Below are 20,086 nucleotides of genomic sequence, written 5' to 3' on the forward strand. Positions count from 1 at the left end.
GTATGACGCATCTGATACAATAGAGAAGAAGTTGCTTGACTTCGCTAGGTCTTTTAAGACATCAGTGACATGCTGAAAAATATTTTGAGGCAAATCCTTTATAGCAATTTTTTCTGCCTTAGTTTGACCGTACTTCATCATCTTTTCCAAATTAGTCATTCTTAGATAATTTATTTCTGTAATCCGTACTTCCTCAGCTGACATTATGTCCGACAGTATGAAAAACTGTTGCTAGCTCACCTGCAATGTTTTTTTTAATTTCTTGCTATCATTGCCAAAATATTTTAGTAAATTTGCGGAAGCCTTCAGTTCTTTTCGTTCCGACTCTGAACTTCTGTACAAGAATGTTGCCTGGATTCGTCATTACTCCTATGAGCGATGCTGAAGTCAAGCTTACACAGCACACAGATGCTTGTGTTAGTCAGATATGAAGTAAATAATATAATGTGTTTAGACATTACTGTCTCTATAATCCGCTTCTATGAGTACTTGCTACTTCCGTGCCTTACTTTTACCATAGCTGGTGACCGGTACGAGGCAAGTGCATCCGTTGGTTGCCAGTATCGTCCGAGAAACAAGTGAACATTTCCCCTGTCATGACACTCTAGAGGCGTTGGCTATGTTATTCTTTCTCCGCTCCTCGCATTAACTTGAGCCAAGCCGTCTTCTTTCCGCAGAAACACGACCAGAACAAAAGACTACATGCCGAGAACGCTATTGATTATTATAGGAAGATGTTTTGAGACTTGTCAGCTACGGCTTTTGAAGTTTCGATAGTATTTCCTGAGATTACTATTTATAACAGTGATCACTGACAAAATATACGGTGCAAAGAGGGTTTCAATAAGGGACCCGGGGAGACCAAAAGAAAAATTGCTGTAATACGGGACTCCCGAGAGAAACGGGAGAGTTTGTCCCATACTTCCCTGTCTCAATCGACTACTCGTGGTAAGTGAGTCTACTGCAGCGCCCTTGGCGCTTTTTTTTCTGTACTGACTCTCACCTGTCACGAGTAGTGTTTCTGTTCACACGATGTGAAAAGGTGAAATCGTGTTCCCTGGTGTCTGACCTGCAAACGAGCACTCACTACGTCCCATCAGTGAAATGGATATTAGCATCAGTGGCGTTCAGAAACAGCTAAAATCGTTGAAATTGAACAAAGCCTGATGGGCCGATGAAATACGTATCAGATTCTATACCCTCATCATCATCATCATCATTTAAGACTGATTATGCCTTTCAGCGTTCAGTCTGGAGCATAGTCCCCCTTATAAAATTCCTCCATGATCCCCTATTCAGTGCTAACATTGGTGCCTCTTCTGATGTTAAGCCTATTACTTCAAAATCATTCTTAACCGAATCCAAGTACCTTCTCCTTGGTCTACCCCGACTCCTCCTACCCTCTACTGCTGAACCCATGAGTCTCTTGGGTAATCTTGCTTCTCCCATGCGTGTAACGTGATCCCACCATCTAAGGCTGTTCGCCCTGACTGCTACATCTATAGAGTTCATTCCCAGTTTTTCTGTTAACTATATTCCTTTGTAGATTACTCGAACAAAGTATAGTGCCCAGTAGTTGGAAGAAAGCACAGGTCACGCCTCTCCGCAAGAAGGGTAGCAGAAATGATCCTCAAAACTACCGTTCAATATGCTTTACGTCGATTTGTTTAGAATCTTACAACATAACCTGACGTGAAACATAATGAGGACTAAAACGACCCCCTCCATGACAACCAACATGGATTTTGAAAATACTGATCATGTGAAACCGAACTCGCAGTTTCCTTGCACGATATCCTGAAAGCCACGGATAAAAGCAGTCAGGTAATCTTCCCGCTTGTGCGGAAGGCTACTTCGTCAGAAAAATTGCATTGCCTAGACAGTCAGAGATATGCCCGATCTGTCACAACATCTTAATAGCAAATTCATGATGAAGCTGTAAGTCGTTTCGTTTCAGTGCTTTCACAATTTGAGCTTTGTTAGCGTGCAGGCGAAGTCGTTTGTGCAGCTCTACATGAACTGTTGAGTGAGGGATGTTTAGCTCCCTTGATGCTCGGCGAGCTGACTTTGATGGGCATCTTTGGAAGGTCTCTCTGATCTCCACCACAGTTTCAGCAGACGTGCGTTTTCTGCCAGAGCCTGACCGTCTCTTTGCACTGCTAGTAGCTAGTCTCTTGTCACACCAAACCGCCTGAGCCTCTGGTGCACCCTTTGTAATTCAAGTTGGAAATGTCTTTGGACAACAGTGGGTGTATTCTTTCCTACGTGTCACACCACGCGATGGGCTTTCTTCACATGTAGTCAGCACCTGAAACAAGATAAAAGGAGTCCTTCCGAAAAAAAAAACCCAAAACCTTTTGAGCTACTTTACATGATGCCGCAAACCACAGCTATCTATATCTCAAGGAAGTTTTAAATTGCAATTGGAGATGAGGGATGCTTAATGTTGACACCCTGTAGACCACTTGTATGATAGATTACGGGGAGATGAGGGTATCACAAGTACACTTAAATAAAATTTGGCTATAGACTCAATTAAATCCATATGGTGTGATAAAAACCCACGAATATATCGAGAATGCAGCTCACCCGACTGAAGAAGTTAAAAAGATACTAAAATAGGTGGCCAAAGTGCTTGGATTCATTGTAGTTATTACTAGACTGGGAGACAACTCACCGTCAGTGAAGAAAAACCATACCCTTCAGTAATCAGAGGAAATAAAATGAAGAAGTTACACATGTAATTAAGGGCGAGCGAGAGAGATATTGTCTACTGACGGCACATGTAGTAGAACGTGGCACCCTGGGGCTGTCGGTGATACGGATGCGATCGTAATACCGGATGATGCGATTTTCGCAACTAGCAGCAGCAAGACCACTAACCGTTTCTCCGACTAACCGGCAATGTTTTGTGAACCCTTCGTGTGCTGAAGCATTAAGCATGGCGGCTACACTGTGGAACTGTGTTAAGTAGAAACTGATTGTACCAGTCGTGGAAATGCCTGTTGATGGCAGATGTCCTCAGTTCCCAGTGAGGCAGAGCTCTTGTTGTGGGAGTTGTTTACAACATTGGATTTGGAAGAAAATGGCTGGCGGCACAGAATCTACTTTTTGTAACTAAGGTAACTGTGCTCTTTTATACAGTTTTGGACAAGTTTCTTGCTCGCTTTAGGTTGTCAGACGCTGGCTTTTTCTAATGGTCAGAACCATTAGATTAATCGTTAGTTAAAATTACAAAAGTACGCTATATGGCTTTCACCAAGTGAATCTGCTGATTCCCGGAGTTACTAAAGATTGGAGAATGTGCTGTATAGACTCAGTTGTCGTTCCGAAATGACATACGAATTTTATCTAAACAAATACAGTGACTGTTTGCCTAACAAATGCGCTGAGAAATTCCTGCATCGACCAATGCACTGGTGGACGTGGGGCAGAGAACTGCCTAAATTCTGAACAAGGATTGTCCTGAGGTGCCGGCGCTTCTAATAATGCTCACAGTAAATTATCAGCGTGAGACGTGTAGAGTCTTGCTGTTGTGATTGGTTCTCTGAAGTATTCGATGAGACTCATGCTTCTGCCAGTACCAAGTATGGACCCAATTCGTTTGCTAGAGTGGAGAGTGGAGCCCATAGCGATCCATTCAGCTTCAAGACCCTTGTCAAACTGTCGAATTTTCCATCTGAATTGTACTTCCTGCTCCTGTCATGCCACCAAGCAAGACACCATCACCAATCGTTGTTTCAGAACTCTGTTCGCCAATGCCATAATTGCTATTTCCACAAAAATACTGCAAAGAAATCGTGTCCCGTTAAAACTCCAATGACTTTTCGATATATCCCTCTTTTCCAAAAGACTTCTCTGTATGATTCATCCTTCTGATGTCACAACCATGTTTACCCACCACACATTTTAATACCCAGGAGCTGGCCTTAAACCACAGATCCTAAGAAAGAAAAATCTGTGCTCGAGGCTAGGCTCTTATTTTGCACCATCCTATGTTTCTTTTGGAAAACATCAGATCGTTACCTGCTGGTAGAACTATTCTGAACATGTCAGATCAGTGGTCTCCCGCTGTTGAAAGTTCTTTCCCTCGGCATTGCTCGGCCGCTACGATGGAGATGTGTCGTAAATGAACAGTAACACTGGTCCTCCGAGGATTCATCCGCCGACGCAACTGTCGCACAGAAAACACGTTATTCTAACTGTCCTCTTTCCGGCGAATGCCAGAGTCCCGTCTGGCTGCTCGGGTCCACCTTTTTTCTTTACGTTTGATGCCGTATTTTCTGCCCAAAATCTAGAATGTGCCCTGTTACACGCACTCTCGGAAAGCGAAGATAAAGAAGAGCCACAGCATGTTAAATGTAATTAAGAGCTGAAGTTAGTTAGAAGCCAGTATATACACTCCTGGAAATGGAAAAAAAGAACACATTGTCACCGGTGTGTCAGACCCACCATACTTGCTCCGGACACTGCGAGAGGGCTGTACAAGCAATGATCACACGCACGGCACAGCGGACACACCAGGAACCGCGGTGTTGGCCGTCGAATGGTGCTAGCTGCGCAGCATTTGTGCACCGCCGCCGTCAGTGTTAGCCAGTTTGCCGTGGCATACGGAGCTCCAGCGATGAGAGTCGCTTCTGCCTTGGTGCCAATGATGGTCGTATGCGTGTTTGGCGCCGTGCAGGTGAGCGCCACAATCAGGACTGCATACGACCGAGGCACACAGGGCCAACACCCGGCATCATGGTGTGGGGAGCGATCTCCTACACTGGCCGTACACCTCTGGTGATCGTCGAGGGGACACTGAATAGTGCACGGTACATCCAAACCGTCATCGAACCCATCGTTCTACTATTCCTAGACAGGCAAAGGAACTTGCTGTTCCAACAGGACAATGCACGTCCGCATGTATCCCGTGCCACCCAACGTGCTCTAGAAGGTGTAAGTCAACTACCCTGGCCAGCAAGATCTCCGGATCTGTCCCCCATTGAGCATGTTTGGGACTGGATGAAGCGTCGTCTCACGCGGTGTGCACATCCAGCACGAACGCTGGTCCAACTGAGGCGCCAGGTGGAAATGGAATGGCAAGCCGTTCCACAGGACTACATCCAGCATCTCTACGATCGTCTCCATGGGAGAATAGCAGCCTGCATTGCTGCGAAAGGTGGATATACACTGCACTAGTGCCGACATTGTGCATGCTCTGTTGCCTGTGTCTATGTGTCTGTGGTTCTGTCAGTGTGATAATGTGATGCATCTGACCACAGGAATGTATCAATAAAGTTTCTCCTTCCTGGGACAATGAATTCACGGTGTTCTTTTTTCCATTTCCAGGAGTGTACATAGAGTCACTGCAGTCATAATTTGCTACTCTAAGTTGTTACTGTAATATTGCGCCCATCATTGTCCGCTTAGTTGAACGTAATTGCCATATTAAGCGAAAAGGGACTCAGCAAATGGCTTGTTTCTTGTCACAGAAGGTCTTTAATCTTATTCTTCGTCATTCATCTTGTTCTCCACACTGGGAGCATCTGTGCCCCCTACCCTCTGTGCGATAGATGGTGTGTCGTACCCACATGCTTCCACCAAGTCAGCATGGATTTTTGCGGTGTTGTTGTTCTAAATGCAGTAAACGAACTACTTCACAATACACGTTATCAAAGGGCAGCGCAGTTGTACTTTGACTCTCCTAGCGCAGTGATAAATACTTAATTTTTGTAGAGCTTGGATCGCTGTTGAACTCTCTGCACCGGTTAAATATTGACACCACTGTGCAGCATTTTAAAACTTTTCGAACAATATATTACAGCTGTAAGGTGATACTTAGAGTATTCTTCATTATGATTTCAAATCTGATCTTGATTTTCTGTATAACGTCAGATTTTTGTGCAAATCGTGTCTGAGGCTTGTAATGAAACCACATTTTTTCTAATAGAGCTGCTTTTTAATTGCTTTATAAATAAATGATTTATTTTGTAACTTTGTACCGAAGCACTTATGGTGTAAGTTCATTTAAAATGCTGATAATCATTACAAAAACACAACAAATGCGTGACAGCTCAGTTTCCCTTCGCTGTCACACTGTACCTAGTTCTTTCTGACAGGGAACAGAATTTCTTTTCCTTAGTTGCAGCCCTTCACCAGTGCCATATCTCTTTACCATTTGCAGTAATCACTGAACATGTCTGTATTCCATATTCCCTGGAACTTTTTTCCTATCTCCTTGATGTACTGGCAGAACCATTCTCCTTGTCCTTCCTGACGTCACCAAGGTTTACAAGGAAAAAATCAATACATACGAATGTAGAAAACTAAGCTTCCTACACACTTCTTACGCCCTAATTTCATGTAATGCTTCAACATGGTTTGAAACTTCGTTTTAGAATTTTTATGTTTGTTGTTGCCCAAAAAGTTAGCCACTACTTCTTTAAACGAAACTTAAGCACTTTCTTCTAATGAACTCATTGCACTTTCAAATTGTCTTTCATTAAATTTCTGATCTGCAGCCCCACAAAGACCCTTCTTTTAAGTTTCTCGTAAGGTTGAACCAGTTAGAAGGGTTTTCCTTTCGGGCAACTTAGTTACCTATCAATGCTTGTCTCTGGTTCGGCTGTCCCACTCACAGACCATACATAACATTTTTTTGTAGCATGACTGTTGATCCTCTAACATTCTAACTACTCTCAAATCTCCACATATTGTCCAAGAATGTTTTTGTACCTGACATATTTAAAGACAGCTTTTAAGGTTTCATGCATCTCGTTGTGGTGTACTGAACGTGCAACAGGTATTGAGCATGTAAAATTACTCCTTTCAGGCTACGTTTTAACCAGTCTATAAACAACCTCCACTAACGTGGATCGTAAGTGATGATAAAGAAATTCAATAAACCCTCAATATCACAAAAACCATAAGGTCTTCTTCTTTAAAGAAACTTACTAATTTATTTTCTCTGTTCCTGTATCAAGCGAATGATATTCCAGGCAGTAGAAGATATTTTGCTTTCAGTCTTAACCCAAGCAATTAGGCGTTATCTTTTGTCAGATTCAAGTGAAGAGTTACATCATTTAGTTCGTTTTGACTAAATAACTCTGATGCAGATCTTATTCGGACTTTTAATCATCACCAACATCGCATTCACTATCTGAGCTGCTCTTCTGTTGCAGATCTTTAAGAATGGAAGATGGAATCGGAATTGGAAAAGAGTCACAATGCGTAAGTGGTCGTAAGGCCGAAAAAACGTTAGCATGTTTTATATCCTCCTTGCGTTACGGCCTTAAGCTTTAACCATACAAAATAATCATCATTTAAATGGTTTGGGGGCTTCCTCAAAACCATGGGAGCTGGAAAAAGCATTGATTTCCTCTTCCCATTTTTCTACAGTTTCACTCCCTCATCACCTATGCATCATAACCTCTTGCGGAGCCTAGAGTACGTCTTGATCACGAAATCTTAAAATAAAATATTCGTAGTAGACATTTTTCACGAAAATGTTAATGTCCTATCTTTGCTTAGCAATTACGTATTTCCCACAAATATAACAGAATATGTTCGGGTTATTCAGACACTTGTGGGAACTGTAAAACTGTGTTTAACAACACTGATTTAATCTCAAAACACTATAGCACGTCAGCAATGAATTTAGCTTTTCCGCCTAACAGCTAGACGGGTGTGACAAGCGTTTCCAACTACCCGTCTTACTAAAATAAAACTTCCCTTTCTTGTAATAAAATAGCATCCTATGGAATTTAGGTTTTAATGAAAACCTTGAACAGAAGCAGTACAAAGTGCACTAGAATATATAATGGTATATGTTCCTTTAAAAATTCTAATAATTATTGTAAAAACGCAACAGATGGAACTGATATACACGGAAGACAGTGTACAGCTTAAAAGTCGCAGGAAGTGCAGCATTATTATTGACAGACTGAGTACAGGTGACAACAGATATAAGACTGAATTAAAGTATCACAAAAATAACTATAAAAACATGTGGAGTAATTTGTGAAATGTTGTACTTACAACAAATGTACGACCAACTGTGTCGAACAGTGTTACCAGTAAACTAGATGCAGCTGGTCTAAGTAATACAAATAAGTAAATAAACCGTAACCTTGTAGACAGGTTATATCGTCGTTTGACTTGGACAGGATATCTGGAGATATGGCAGGAGATAAAATAGCGGGTAGCTTTCATCAAAAGAGCTGGTGGTACGGAAATCAGCATTAACAACCCAATATTCCTCGAGCAGGTGTTGTTTCCTATACAGAAGAAAAATATCATTTTGTGATTATTTGACAACTATGTTCATTATTTAATAAATAAAATGCGGAACGACCAGTTACAGAACTACAGAGCTTACGAAATAGAAGTCAAAAAATGTAGAAACAAAGACCACAACAGAACATTGGAAATATCTTAAACATCTTATTTCAGAATCAGGGCGTAGGGTAAACACAAAACAGTTTTGACGCTATAAAGAAGACCCATGATGAACCAGAGGATCACTGCTGATGGTGAAGTACGGTGCGGACTTCCAGGACCCCAAGCGTCTTCGGTTGACGTGTGGGCGTCAGCAGAAGCGTGAAAAAAGCAAAGGGACCGCGAGCGCGTGAACTCTGCAAATGGAAAGAGCTGGATGTTGGTGCACATGTGCGTTGCAGTGACCTTGTGCATGCGGCAATGCACTCGTTTTTTGGAAGCGGGAGCTTCTTTGCGAACTAGGTTAACTTACTGGGACTTACAAGTACTTTTCGTTGAAAATGTGTAAAGTTTGTATTCATGCAGACCTAGGTATTGTGTTAGCCTTTTTTTTATTTTTATCTGCATTGCTGATGTCACGTGAAACATAAAGATTAATCATACATTATCCTTAATAAAATGTAATGAAAATAAGACCATAGATATGTAGACTACATGACTATGCGAGAAAAAAACCATTTTTTATTTCGAGATCATAATTATAACTTTATGATTATTCTTGGAACTCGACAAAATTGTTATACGATTCTGCGACAGTTGGCACTAGATATCACAAAATTTTCGCCTTCTCTATTGTTTGGTTTTTCAAAATTATTCACCTTCAAACTTTCATCTTTAGCCATAATCAGAAACGCATTGTCAAATTTACAACCGTTCCATAGATCAGATCAGCGGTCCTCAACCTTTCTTACGCCCTGAGTGCAGTGAGATATTAGCTCGTACAATTGCTCGGCCCCCCATCACCCTTCACCCCTTCACCGGAACCCTCCCTTCGTCCAACTCACTACAAGTATATTGGTGAATAACTAAATTTTAGAATGGAAAAGAGCTTTCTGAACACGTTTATTTTGAAAAGTACGAAACTGAAATGGTATTTAGATTTTGTAGGTGTTTTGTTAAACCATGAACTAACGACGCAATGAGATACTGGGTGCCACTTGTTTCTAATACTCTTTTTTATATTTGTTTGTTTCTCAGTCGTTGTACATCATAAAGCACGCTTGAAACCCATCCAGAACCTTGTTTTCATATTCATAGCTATTATAGTTAAAAATCTACTTTGCCACATATGAATCTTAAATGCCAATTTCCTGTCTATTTGTTGTGTTAGAGTGTAGAGCATGCGAGCTTGCGTGCGCGCGCGCTTGTGTGTGTGCGTGTGTGTGTGTGTGTGTGTGTGTGTGTGTATGTGTGTGTGCGTGCGTGCGTGCGTGCTTGTGCGTGTGTGGTCCTGTACATGTTCCAGATGCGTCACGAATGCTACCTACGGTTTGTTCTCACAAAAGAAAGCTAACTCTCCATAGTGAGTGTAGAAACTTCTTGCAAAACATGTTTGCCCTGTACCAATTCTCTCCCTAGACACTCTTGCTTCATCTCCACTCTGTACGAAGTTAAAACTTGTGCACAATACTTATCATTTTTAAAACCATTGATTGTTAGACTCCTTACTTCTGAAGTGGCAGAAATTAGAAGATTTCAGGCTGCAAAGCGTTGTGTCTTACCACTACACTAACAAGAAGGATAACAAAGTAAAAGAAACGGTTCTGACTTTCATGAAGAACTGTTCATTAATTTCCTCGATACAAACTTTAATACTGGACCGTCCAAAAGGAACAAAAGCACTTAACCAAAAACGTCAGATTTTTCAGTGAACATTGTTTTCCCTTGAACACACCGAACTGCTTTTAGTATTCAACTGCCCCGTCGTGCTACCACTCTCATCGTCCGGGAAACCCTTAAATTCCCCGTCCACATCCCACATTCGATCATCCTGACAGGCGTCCGACCCTGATGATAAATAATCAGCACCTATTGTAGTTCTGGCACACATTGCAGTGATAATTTGATTTAACTTCTGTAACTCGATGTGGACCTAGATTCTTCGCCTTCACGTTTGATGTTGGTCCAGTTTGTGTTCGTTTTATTACCGCCAGGTGATAAACTTTGTACTCGGTGGCTTTCTTCTGACGTTTGTTGAATCTAGCATTGCTCTCTTCTCGCACCTTGTCAGTTTGTTGCTTCGCATGGTCTTCAGGGTTACCGCGTCTCTCTTCAAATGAATGAATAATATCTTCTGTAAATAATTTTGTGATGTGAATATCAGTCTGTGTGCGCATCTTAACTACTATCAAAAGTTGAAATGGTGTTTTCCCAATACTTCTGTGGGTACGTTAACTTTATGGAAAGTTGGATTCATGGTTCCATCTCATTCCATTCATTATGGCCATCAGTACTGAGCTCAACAATGATTTTAGCCAAAGTCGAAATGAGCCTCTCAACCTGACCATTCGCTGTAGGAAGTCCTGTCGTTATTAAAATTTGCTCAGTTCCTTCTGTAATGCAGTACTCTTTGAATTTCTGAGAAATATAGGAAGTCCCTCACTTGGTAATTGTTTGGACTGGATTGCAATTGAAGCATCACTTCAGCATGGAATCTAATTGATTGGGGTAGAATTGTCTTCAATGATGATCCCGATGGCCAGCGTAGACGTGTCTGGAGACGCTCTGGACAGTGTTGGGATACCAACCTGACTGTCGCCGGCCATACGGTCAGACAACCGGGAGTCATGGTATGTAGTGCTATTTATTTTCGTAGCATGACCCCTTTGTTTCTCCCCCAAGGCATCCTTACGGCACAGCGGTACATCACGATGTTCTACACCCGTTTTGTTACCCTTCATGGCCAGCCATCCTAGGCTCACATTTCACCAAGATAATGCCCATCCACACACGACGAGAGTTTCATCTCCTTGTCGTAGTGCTTGCCGAACCCCACCTTGGCCAGGAAGGTGCCCGGGTCTGCCTCGAACGTTTGCACCATTATCACCATTATGGACAGAGCCCTCCAACCATTTCGGGATTTTGGCAATCAAACGCGCCTATTGGACAGAATTTGGCACGATATCCGCCACGAGGTCATCTAACAACTCTGTCAATCAATTCCAAGACGAATAGCTACCTGCATGAGGCCCAGCGGTGGGCCAATGCGTTGTTGACTTGATCAGTTTGAGAAACTCTTTCCCTTATAAATTATCGAATTTTTGTGAGATTATAATGACTTGTCTGTAAAAGCACATCACGTGTACCGATTTCCGTCCCAATCGGATAATTTCTTCACGGCACATAGCTCTTTTTTGGTGGTGTCTAAAATATTCTTTGATTGTGTCTAAGATAAAAAGAAGACAATAAATTGTGTGTGTCTGTGTTTGCTATCTGGGTAATTTCCAAGAATGATTGCCTATCGAAGTCGCGGGGTCCAAACGATACATATCGACCGTGCAATTGTAAATCGATCATGCGACTGGTGGCGGGCATTATGATCAATTATTTGAAATCGTCATTTTTATCTGTTTTTCGCCGTTCCCTTAGGTGCTCTAAGTTACTTCCATGAATTACTTGTGAGTCACTAGGGAAATCCAGACGACTTATGTCGATAATGAGTGGGATAGTCCGCAGCTCGTGGTCATGCGGTAGCGTTCTCGCTTCCCGCGCCCGGGTTCGATTCCCGGCGGGGTCAGGGATTTTCTCTGCCTCGTGATGACTGAGTGTTGTGTGATGTCCTTCGGTTAGTTAAGTTTAAGTAGTTCTAAGTTCTAGGGGACTGATGACCATAGATGTTAAGTCCCTTAGTCCTCAGAGCCATTTGAACTATTTGAGTGGGATATCTGGAGTTCTTGATGTTTCTTCGGCAGATTCTATCACATGGAAAAATCTAATTCCATGCCAGTCCAGCGTAGAAAATTGTTTCACATTTTGTCGCAAATATGCAGTACTATCGGACGAGGAAAGGAGGGACCGCGTAGACTGTGGTGGTGCGAAGTGTGTAAAACTTGGTAAGAAGAGTTTCGATGCTGAAATACCGTTACAGTTTCATTGCGGTCAGTGCGGAAAACGAATGAGTATCAGGAAGAAATACATGGTTCGACTCTTCCAAATTATCCATCCAGACCAGCGTTGATTCTTGTATCTTGCTGGATTCGAGACTGCACCTTGCAAGTAAGAGCATCGGAAATTGACTTACTTGCTACTACCGTGTGCGACTATTTGGAGTTTTGCAGAGAAGTGTGTTATGTGGCAGTGACGAACGACATTGTACCTATTGGTGGAAAGAGTAAAGTTGTTGAAGTGGACGAATCTCACATAGCAAGAAGGAAGAAGCAGAGAGGACGACCTTCCAAGAGTGAAATCGATCACATTTGGGTATTCAATGGAATAGAACGAGTCCCGGAAGTGTTTCATTATCACAGTATTGTCCACAGTCAAGGTCACTTTAGTGCGTCTGGTAAAGCACTTCATACTGCCTGGTAGCAAAGTCATTACGGAGGGGTCTCAGTCCTGCAAAACATTCAAAGCAGATGGATTCGACCACGAGTTCGTGAACCACTCTGTGAAGTTCGTGTCTTCGGATGACCGCAGTGTGCACACGCAGAACATCGAGCGGCTGTGGAAATGTGTGCAGTCTTCCATTAAAAGAGAAGGGCGTTCAGGATAAGGAGACGAACTATACTTGTTTCAGTACCTCTATTTCCACAAGTTGCGTTTGCGGGGAAAAGATATGCAACTGGCAGTCTACCCATATTCTTGCCTGATATTGGCAGAGTTTACTCAGGCTATGGCAAAAAGGGAATTGTTCCCGTAGCGTACACATCACATGAACTGTCACATGGCGACAACACTGACGAACCGACGACGAGTGAGATAAGTCGTCTCCTTTGTAATGACAAGTATTTTTGTAACGCTCTTCTTTTGTCGTTGCTTTAGTGACCACCGTAAACATACTCATAACGCCCGCCATCAGAGCAGTATGATCGATTTACAATCGCACGTTTGATTTGCATCGTTTGCGACTTCGACAGGCAATCATTCTTGGAAATTACCGCTACCTGAGTGACTATTGGCCGAACAAGAAGCTGGTACTGAGCGAGCCTGCGCTGCCGTTCTCACCAATTCTCATCTGAAGCGTAGTGCGATGTGCGTTGTGTGGCAGGTTGGAGAGGAGCCGGACGGCGCGGAGGCTGAGGTCGGAGGTCCCCAGGAGGCGGAGTCCGTCGACGAGTGCCACTCTCCGCAGCGCTGAGCGCCGTCGACGTCCGCGTCGGCGCGGCTGGTGGCTGCCGCCGCCGGCTGCCGTCGTCACCGACTCTAGTCTACGCAAATTCTCATATTTTGTGATCTTTTCGGTAATTGTTTAAAGGCTTTAATTCCACCAATGAACGAACAGAGTGGAAACCTCTCCGTATATATATGCTTGTGAGCTATTGTTGGTGTGCCGTGGTGGATGCATATCATGGCGTTTTATTTCCTTTGAAACTATTTATAAATTTCTATTTCTATGATAATCAGCACGCAAAAATTTTGGTTAGAAAGTCTCCAAAAAAAAAAGAAAAAAAAGTCAGATGTGAGAACAAGAAGAATCATGTCCCATATACCAGCGTTATCCGTATCAATACCTATTGTTGTGCTTGTTGTCTTTTCATTTTGTAAATGTAACGTGTTAATGTTTTACAAATTTTATCTAAATAAAGTAATATTTGTGTGTATTCGAAATATAAGGTATCTTACTCCAGAATGTAATCGTTGTGTAATGGAGAGAAATGATTAATTCGTAGCACTATTTATTGCTCCACTTCTTGCTTCCCATCTAAATATGTGTTTAGAGTAATGTTCCTGCAGCTGCTTTTGCGCAGTGTTGTAATGCAGACTTCACACGTGTAATCTGCAGTTGTTAGGTGTCTTCTTTAACATTTGTGTACCAAGGTTTCTCGCATGAAGACGACCAGTAAGGAATCGATTCAAGTATAACACAGTTTCCTTTGAAGAAGAATGAAAGATAGGTGTTTTCCATGAATGTGTACTTAAAAATTATTTTGTATGTATTATCAAACATCAGACAGCTAAAATCCAAAGCAAGTGTAAATAGTTTAGTGTTATCAATTGTAATATAGTAAATAAATGGCAGTTGTTTAAATACTAGTTTCCACATTTGTTGAAAAACTACTGCACTTCTAACCCAGAGCCAATAGTACACAATCATTTTCAGATTGTAGAACTGAATTCATTCGGCACTAATCCACTGAGTGAAACACTTCAGTAGGTCACCATTCTTCTTACTGCTCGACGAAATGGGTCAAGTTTCAGATACGATGTGCTGTTGCAATAATGTGAAATTCATACCACAGGTGCACGCCACTGAATAATTCCACAGATAGATTTTAAATAATTTACATGGTCAATTTTGGCGGTCCGTCTTCGAGGGCGTAAGCTTGTTGTTACCGATAACTTTTGATATATTTGTGATTACAAAACCTCCTTATCACGGTACTGATGGTATAGTAACTCAGAGACATTCGCTTCATGTGAATAATACGCCAAAATCTGTCTGTTCTGTTAGTATTTATTTGTGAATAGGTTCGTAATTAATCCACTGATCATGATTGCCATTAGTCTGCGCTCTCTGTCTTAGTGAATGCTTCAACTTCTGAATATTATAAGAGATCTTTCCTCAATATGATAAAACTTTTACATTAACACTGTATGCAGCATAACTTACAACTTTTAAAGATACTGTTATTGTCACTGGTATAAGTTTTGTATTCATTGCAAGGATTCTCTCAAGAGCTGTCATTCGAAAACTGATTTACCGTGTGCTTCACAGTTTTTCACATGAGAAGGAATGTAAAGTTCATTTATCCTTGAAAAGACCTTAAGAATCTCAGCTTTATTCAAACTATCGTGAAATAAATTCACAAAATCTCATACGCGTAATTTCAGTGTGATCCAAGATTTCACGGTATAGGATCTAAACTTAATCTGGATAGTTAGTGAAACTTCAACGTCTTTGGCTGATACATAATAGTCTTTCCAAACCAATCATTCACAAATTAGTCTCCAAATAAATTACAAAAATTGCCACACATTAAACATTCAGTAGCTCACATGTACACATTTCATCTGATCGTGGTTATATTTAAACAAGAACTGGTTATATATTTCACTTCATTACTATTTTGTTTTAGTTATTAACGTAGGATCGGGCGAGTCACTTCGCGAGTTCTTCTTTGATAACCGGTAGTGGTTTTAACGCCACCGTTGGCGTGCGAAGAGGGCAGCTTGACGACGGAGAGAATGGTGCTTGTGCTGCTGACACGCCTCAGGCTCCCACCATGACACAGAAAACTCAACAAAAATCTTTTCAGTATCATACTACAAAACATAATACATAAGATGTTTTCATTTCAACATCATTACAAAGCTTATGACTACTTACAATCCATGTGTTGCGTGACAGAGATTTCTCGATGGTACAGGGTACTAATCGTTGTATCATCATAATACACAACCATCATGGACTTGATTAGGGGAAAAATTTTGTTTCAGTCCTGAGAAATACTTGTCCATGTAAGTACACACTGAAATTTTAAATACTATGCGCCAGGAATGGAAAAAAATAGGAGTAACAGAAAATTAGTTGCACTACGATATTGACACTCACAACAAAAATCAGAATGGTCGCAAATACGAGGGTCACTCCAAAAGAAGTGCACACTATTTTTGTAAAAATACAGTTTTCATTCTGCATGTGTGAAAGTTTTACAGTGTGTAGATACATCCTTCCCGCTTGTTTCCAAACTTAGTTCAACCTGTTCCTGTGAGTGGCGCCGTCACAGCATGTCTTCAAGATGGCAGCTACACTTGACGTTCGTCAGAAACAACGTGCTGTCATAGAATTCCTGTGCTGTGAAAACGAGACAGTGGGAAACGACCACAAGACAATGAAAATGGTGTATTGAGATGCTGCTGTCGATCGCAGTACAGTTAGTCGGTGGGCAACCAGGTTACGTGATGAAAGCGGGCACGGCAATATTGAGGATTGTCCTCGCAGCGGCAGGCCTCGTACTGCACACACTCCAGACAATGTGCAGAGACTTAACGAATCGGTGACTGCTGATAGACGCATCACAGTGAACGAATTGTCACGATACGTTGGGATAGGGGAATGAAGTGTTTGAAGAATACTGAAAAATGGTTCAAATAGCTCTGAGCACTATGGGACTTCACATCTATGGTCATCAGTCCCCTAGAACTAGTTAAACCTAACTAACCTAAGGACATCACACAACACCCAGTCATCACGAGAGAGAGAAAATCCCTGACCCCGCCGGGAATCGAACCCGGGAACCCGGGCGCGGGAAGCGAGAACGCTACCGCACGACCACGAGCTGCGGACAACAGAATATTGAAAGCGTTGGCGTTAAAAAAGGTTTATGCCAGGTCGGTTCCCAGGATGTTGACAGTGGCTCATAAACAAACAATAAAAACGGTATGCAGTAAGGCAGTTGACAGGGATGGAAATTATGTGGAGAAATGAAAATATTGTTCTTAAAGGATGTGTCTGCACATTGTAAAACTTTCGAACATGTAGAATAAAAGATGGATTTTTTTTAAAAAAGTGTGTATTTCTTTTGGAGTGACCTTCGTATTAATACAACAACGTTCCTTAAATGAAAAATATCGATCGCCACTCGGTTCTTTTGTAGGAGGCAACGATTTGTGGAAAGAATCAAGGAAATGTTACAGTAGTTTAAACACTTCATCAGAGGAAGAACGGATGAAACGTCGAAAAGAAAAGTAGATGAAGATCACAGAAGAAGAATCCAATCGACTAGAAAGCCTGTGGTGATAAGAATTTCGTGTGGTTTAATAGCCTAGTGCAAGTCTTACGATTGGAAGCCACTTCGACGTGTCTGTAATCCAGCACAGTTATACTACCGACGAAAGAGGATCTACATTTTAACATGGAATACGCACCACGTGTTGTTTCTGGGTACTACTCACATCTAAAAGAAGAAGGCAAAATTAAAGACATACCGATAAATCTGTGATCCGACCGGGATTCGATGCTGAGACCTTTGTTTTCAATCACGCACTACCCTTCTATTCCCCTCATATTGCTCGCCACTATTCTGGTTGGGTTGGGTTGTTTGGGGAAGGAGACCAGACAGCGAGGTCATCGGTCTCATCGGATTAGGGAAGGATGGGGAAGGAAGTCGGCCGTGCCCTTTCAGAGGAACCATCCCGGAATTTGCCTGGAGTGATTTAGGGAAATCGCAGAAAACCTAAATCAGGATGGCCGGACGCAGGATTGAACCGTCGTCCTCCCGAATGCGAGTCCAGTGTCTAACCACTGCGCCACCTCGCTCGGTGCCACTATTCTGGTCAACTGGCTTAAGCGGACGGCGCATCTCAGTTCTTCAGCGTGATCGCTGAATATTTAACTCAGTTTTTCTATTCACAGGACAGCTAGCCTTCTGACCGATTACGCTGAACTACCGTGCCGGCACTTACAGAACGCGACGCACGCCCATAAAAACCGTATGTCCTATGAAGTTTTAAATAAGGAATCTACCGTTTGGATGTAGAATGAGTTCAAGGATCGGATCATGTTTCGAGTACGTGTCCTCGGGTTCTTTTCTACAAGATGAGTCCGCAGCTCGTGGTCTTGCGGTAGCGTTCTCGCTTCCCGAGCACGGCGTCCCGGGTTCGACTCCCGGAGGGGTCAGGGATTTTCAAGTGCCTCCAGATGACTGGGTGTTGTTGTGTCGTCTTCATCATCGTCATTCACCCCCATTACGGTCGGAGAAAGGCAATGGCAAACCACTTCCGCTAGGACCTTGCTTAGTACGGCGGTGCGGGTCCCCTGCATCATACCCCTACGCTCTGTCAAAGAGTATAGGACTTCATCATCTTCGTGATGAAGGGCGTCCTCCTCGAAGTCGAGATAACAACGGTGAAGTCACTGGCGACAGTGTCACTAAAGCAGAGTTAGTAAACACGATTTTCCGAAACTTCTTTACCAAAGAAGACGAAGTAAATATTCCTGAATTCCAATGAAGAACAACTGCCAAGATGAGAAACATAGAAGTAGATATTCTCGGTGTAACGAAGCAGCTTAAATCACTCAATAAAAGCAAGGCTTTCGGTCCAGATTGTATACCAGTCACGTTCCTCTCAGAGTATGCTGATACAATAACTCCACGTCTAGCAATTATATAGAACAGCTCGCTCACAGAAAGATGCGTACCTAAAGACTGGAAAATTGATCAAGTCACACCAAAAAGTGAAGTAGGAGTAATCCGTTGAATTACAGGCCCATATCACTAACGTCGATTTGCAGTAGGGTTCTGGAATAAATACTGTATTCGAACATTATGAAGACCTTGAAGAAAGCGATTTATTGACACGTAGTCAGCATGAATTCAGAAAATATCGTTCTTGCGAAACACAACTAGCTCTTTATACTCATGAAGTAATGAGTGCTATAGACAGGGGATGTCAAATTGATCTCATGTTTTTAGATTTCAGAATGCTTTCGACAACGTTTCTCACAAGCGTCTTCTAACCAAACTACGTGGCTATGGAATATCGCTTCAGTTGTGCGACTGGATTCGTGATTTCCTGTCAGAAATGTAACAGTTCGTGGTAATAGAAACTCATTGAGTAAAACATAAATAATATCCTGCGTTCCCCAAGGAAATCTTATATGCTCTCTATTGTTCCTGATCTATATTAACGACGTGGGAGACAATCTCAGTAGCCGTCTTAAATTGTTTGCAGATGATGCTGTCATTTATCGTCTTGTAAAGTCATCAGATGAACCAAACGAATTTCAAAATAATTTAGATAAGATATCTGTATGGTGCGAAAAGTGGCAATTGACCATGAACAAAGAAAGGTGTGAAGTTATTCACATGAGTACTAAATGAAATCCGCTGAGTTTCGATTACGCGTAAGTCACACAAATCTGAAGGCCGTAAATTAAACTAAAAACTTAGGGATTACAATTACAAATAACCTAAATTGGAACCATCACATAGATAATATTGTGGGTAGAGCCAACAAAAGACTGCAGTTCATTGGGAGAACACTTATAAAGTGCAACAGGTCTACTAAAGAGACTGCTCACACTACACTTGTCCGCCCTGTTCTGGAGTATTGCTGTGCGGTGTGGGATCCGCATCAGGTGGGACTGACGTATGACATCGAAAAGTACAAAGAAGGGCAGCTAGTTTTGTATTATCGCGAAATAGGGGAGACAGTTTCACAGACATGATACGGGAATTGGAGTGGCAATCATTAAAACAAAGGCGTTTTCCATTGAGACAGGACCTTCTCATGAAATTTCAAAAACCAGTTTTCTCCTCCGATTGCGAAAACATTCTATTGGCACGTACCTACATAGGGAGAACTGATCATCACGATAAAATAAGAGAAATCAGGGCTCGCACAGAAAAATTTAAGTGCTCGTTTTACCTGCTCGCTGTTCGAGAGTGCAACGGTAGAGAGACGGCTTGAAGGTGGTTCATTGAACCCTCTGCCAGGCACTTGATTGTGAATAGCAGAGTAATCACGTAGATGTAGATGTAGATGTAGAGTTTAGCTGGTTCGTGGAGCGCCACAGCCAACCCTTCTAGTTCCAAACGTACAAGTTTCTTGCAGTCGGGGTCTCGTATTCGGACGAAGGTCTTAATGTTATGTCATATATACGAGGTCTTTTCAAAAAAGTCGCGGAACATTCGTAATTTGCTGCCAGTGGTGTGTAGGAGCG

General features: G+C 42.1%; 1 protein-coding gene across 6 annotated transcripts in view; it reads left to right on the forward strand.

Moving 5' to 3' along the window:
* Positions 1-14,451, forward strand: part of LOC126281577 (uncharacterized) — a 280,344-nt gene extending 265,893 nt beyond the window's left edge. For all 6 annotated transcript variants that reach the window (XM_049980654.1, XM_049980657.1, XM_049980656.1 and 3 more), the window contains one exon: positions 13,469-14,451. In XM_049980654.1, the coding sequence (XP_049836611.1) occupies positions 13,469-13,558 (90 nt within the window). In that variant the 3' untranslated portion in view covers positions 13,559-14,451. The remainder of the gene's footprint in view (positions 1-13,468) is intronic.
* The last annotated feature ends 5,635 nt before the right edge of the window (positions 14,452-20,086 follow it).

Source organism: Schistocerca gregaria, chromosome 7, assembly GCF_023897955.1.
Source record: "Schistocerca gregaria isolate iqSchGreg1 chromosome 7, iqSchGreg1.2, whole genome shotgun sequence".
NCBI lineage: Eukaryota > Metazoa > Arthropoda > Insecta > Orthoptera > Acrididae > Schistocerca > Schistocerca gregaria.